This window comes from Trifolium pratense, linkage group LG5, assembly GCF_020283565.1.
Source record: "Trifolium pratense cultivar HEN17-A07 linkage group LG5, ARS_RC_1.1, whole genome shotgun sequence".
Lineage (NCBI taxonomy): Eukaryota > Viridiplantae > Streptophyta > Magnoliopsida > Fabales > Fabaceae > Trifolium > Trifolium pratense.
Window position 1 is genome coordinate 33,557,443 of NC_060063.1, and position 2,020 is coordinate 33,559,462.

Sequence of the window (2,020 nt, forward strand, 5' to 3'; positions counted from 1 at the left end):
ATGAAAGATGCTTATGAATTTAAGAGAAACAAATCTCCTCAGAAGAATTGGGCTAAGACCATATGGTGCAATGATATCCCTCCTTCAAAATCTCTTTTGGTTTGGAGGTTGATGCTTGACAAAGTCCCTACAGATGATAAACTTATGGAAAGAGGGTGTTGCCTTCCATCTATGTGTTCCCTCTGTAATACTACTTTTGAGTCTTCTTTCCATCTTTTCTTCACATGCAGGTTTGCCTTTACTCTTTGGTGTTGGCTAGCTACTGTCCTTAATTTAACTCTTCATTTTCAAAGTATAGAAGATATTTGGAACCTTTGTGAAAGATCTTGGTCCCTTCAGTGAAAATTGTTATAAAGTCTGTCATTGTTAACATCTTAAATTCAATTTGGATGGCTAGAAACAATGCTAGATTTCATGATAAAAGTACTCATTGGAGAAATGTTGTCTCTTGGATATCAACAAATACTGCTCTTGTTGGTAACAAAACTTCAATGTGCTCAAACTCTTCTTTAATTGATTTCAAAATTCTAAAGCATTTCAATATCAACATACACCCTCCAAAAGCTATCAGCATACACCCTCCAAATTCTAAAGAAGTTATTTGGTTACCTCCTTTGATTGACTGGGTGAAGTGTAATACGGATGGTGCCTCGACTCAAATCTCCTCAGCTTGTGGAGGCATCTTTCGAAATCACCTTGCTGAATTCATTTGTTGTTTTGCTGAGAATACAGGTATTAATACTGCGTACTTTGCTGAGTTGTGTGGGGTTATGAGAGCCATTGAGATTGCTACTGATAATGGTTGGATAAATGTTTGGCTTGAAACTGACTCTACTCTTGTAGTGCTTGCCTTTAAGTCAGCATCTTTAGTTCCTTGGAAGATTAGAAATAGATGGAACAATTGCATGCATAACATTACCAACATGAACTTCATGATATCCCATATATATAGGGAAGGTAACAATTGCGCTGATGCACTTGCAAATATTGGTCTAACTCTAGTGCACCTTTCGTTCTGGAATGAATTACCCCAAGCTATATTGGAAAGTTACTCTTCTGATAGACTTGGTAGACCTAAGTTTAGATTTTCTTATATGTAAGGAGGTTTTAGTTTGGTCCCCCTCCTTTTTTTTGGTATCTTTCTCTTTTTTATCTATCTATATATTTTGAGGTAGTAGCTCTTTCCTACTCCTCTTTTAGTCTAAAAAAAAAAAAGATGATACTGTGAATAAATATTTGCTAAATAATGTCATTCGGTGAAGCAAATCACATTGGTTCGTGATAAGTGTTGATTGAAACTATTCGATGATCGGCTTTGGTGTTGATTTTAATAAGTATCATTGAAGTAGAAATGAACAAACATATACTTTTGACTATGGTGAAAGGTACACATTTAACTTGTATGGATATATATATGATTATGATGATATGCATGATTTAGAAACTATGTGAATTTTGACAAGTTTGGTTTTTATGAGGCATGTTTTTATAAGATCTTCCTTTAATATAAAAGTAGTGTATGAATGAATTGTCAAAATATGAAATGCATATTTTAGTGTTATTATTATTTTGTGCAAGTTGTTAAATTTAGAATTGATGATCTCATATTATGTGTGTGTTGGTGTTTTATGTTGGCCTCATTTTGCTAAAACAAATATTCAAGTTAGATGTTGAACTGAATGTTTCAACATCGGATACAAGCAAGGTGTTGGATAGAATGCTTCAACATTGGATACCACATCCAGTGCGCTCTGTTTTCGCGAATGATATATTTTTGCGTGAGATCTTTGAAAGATTTGATTGAAGAATTAATCCACGCCTTTTAATTTGTGTGCCAACACAGAGGTGTTTCCAGAATCTTCAGAAAGCGATTTATGTGTTATTTGTTACTCAATATTAAGAGATAAAAGATTTGATTCTAAAATATATTTTGTGAAGATTGTTGTAGAAATATAAAAGATTTATTTCAAATAAATCTTTATGGTTCAAGGAGATTATTATTAAAAATATATTCAAGGAG

General features: G+C 33.2%; 1 protein-coding gene across 1 annotated transcript; it reads left to right on the plus strand.

The window, feature by feature from the left end:
• Positions 1-1,100, plus strand: LOC123886479 (putative ribonuclease H protein At1g65750). The gene is made up of 2 exons (XM_045935796.1): positions 1-230; positions 398-1,100. The coding sequence occupies exons 1-2, from the start codon at positions 1-3 to the stop codon at positions 1,098-1,100; spliced, it is 933 nt and encodes a 310-aa protein (XP_045791752.1).
• Positions 1,101-2,020: the final 920 nt, after the last annotated feature.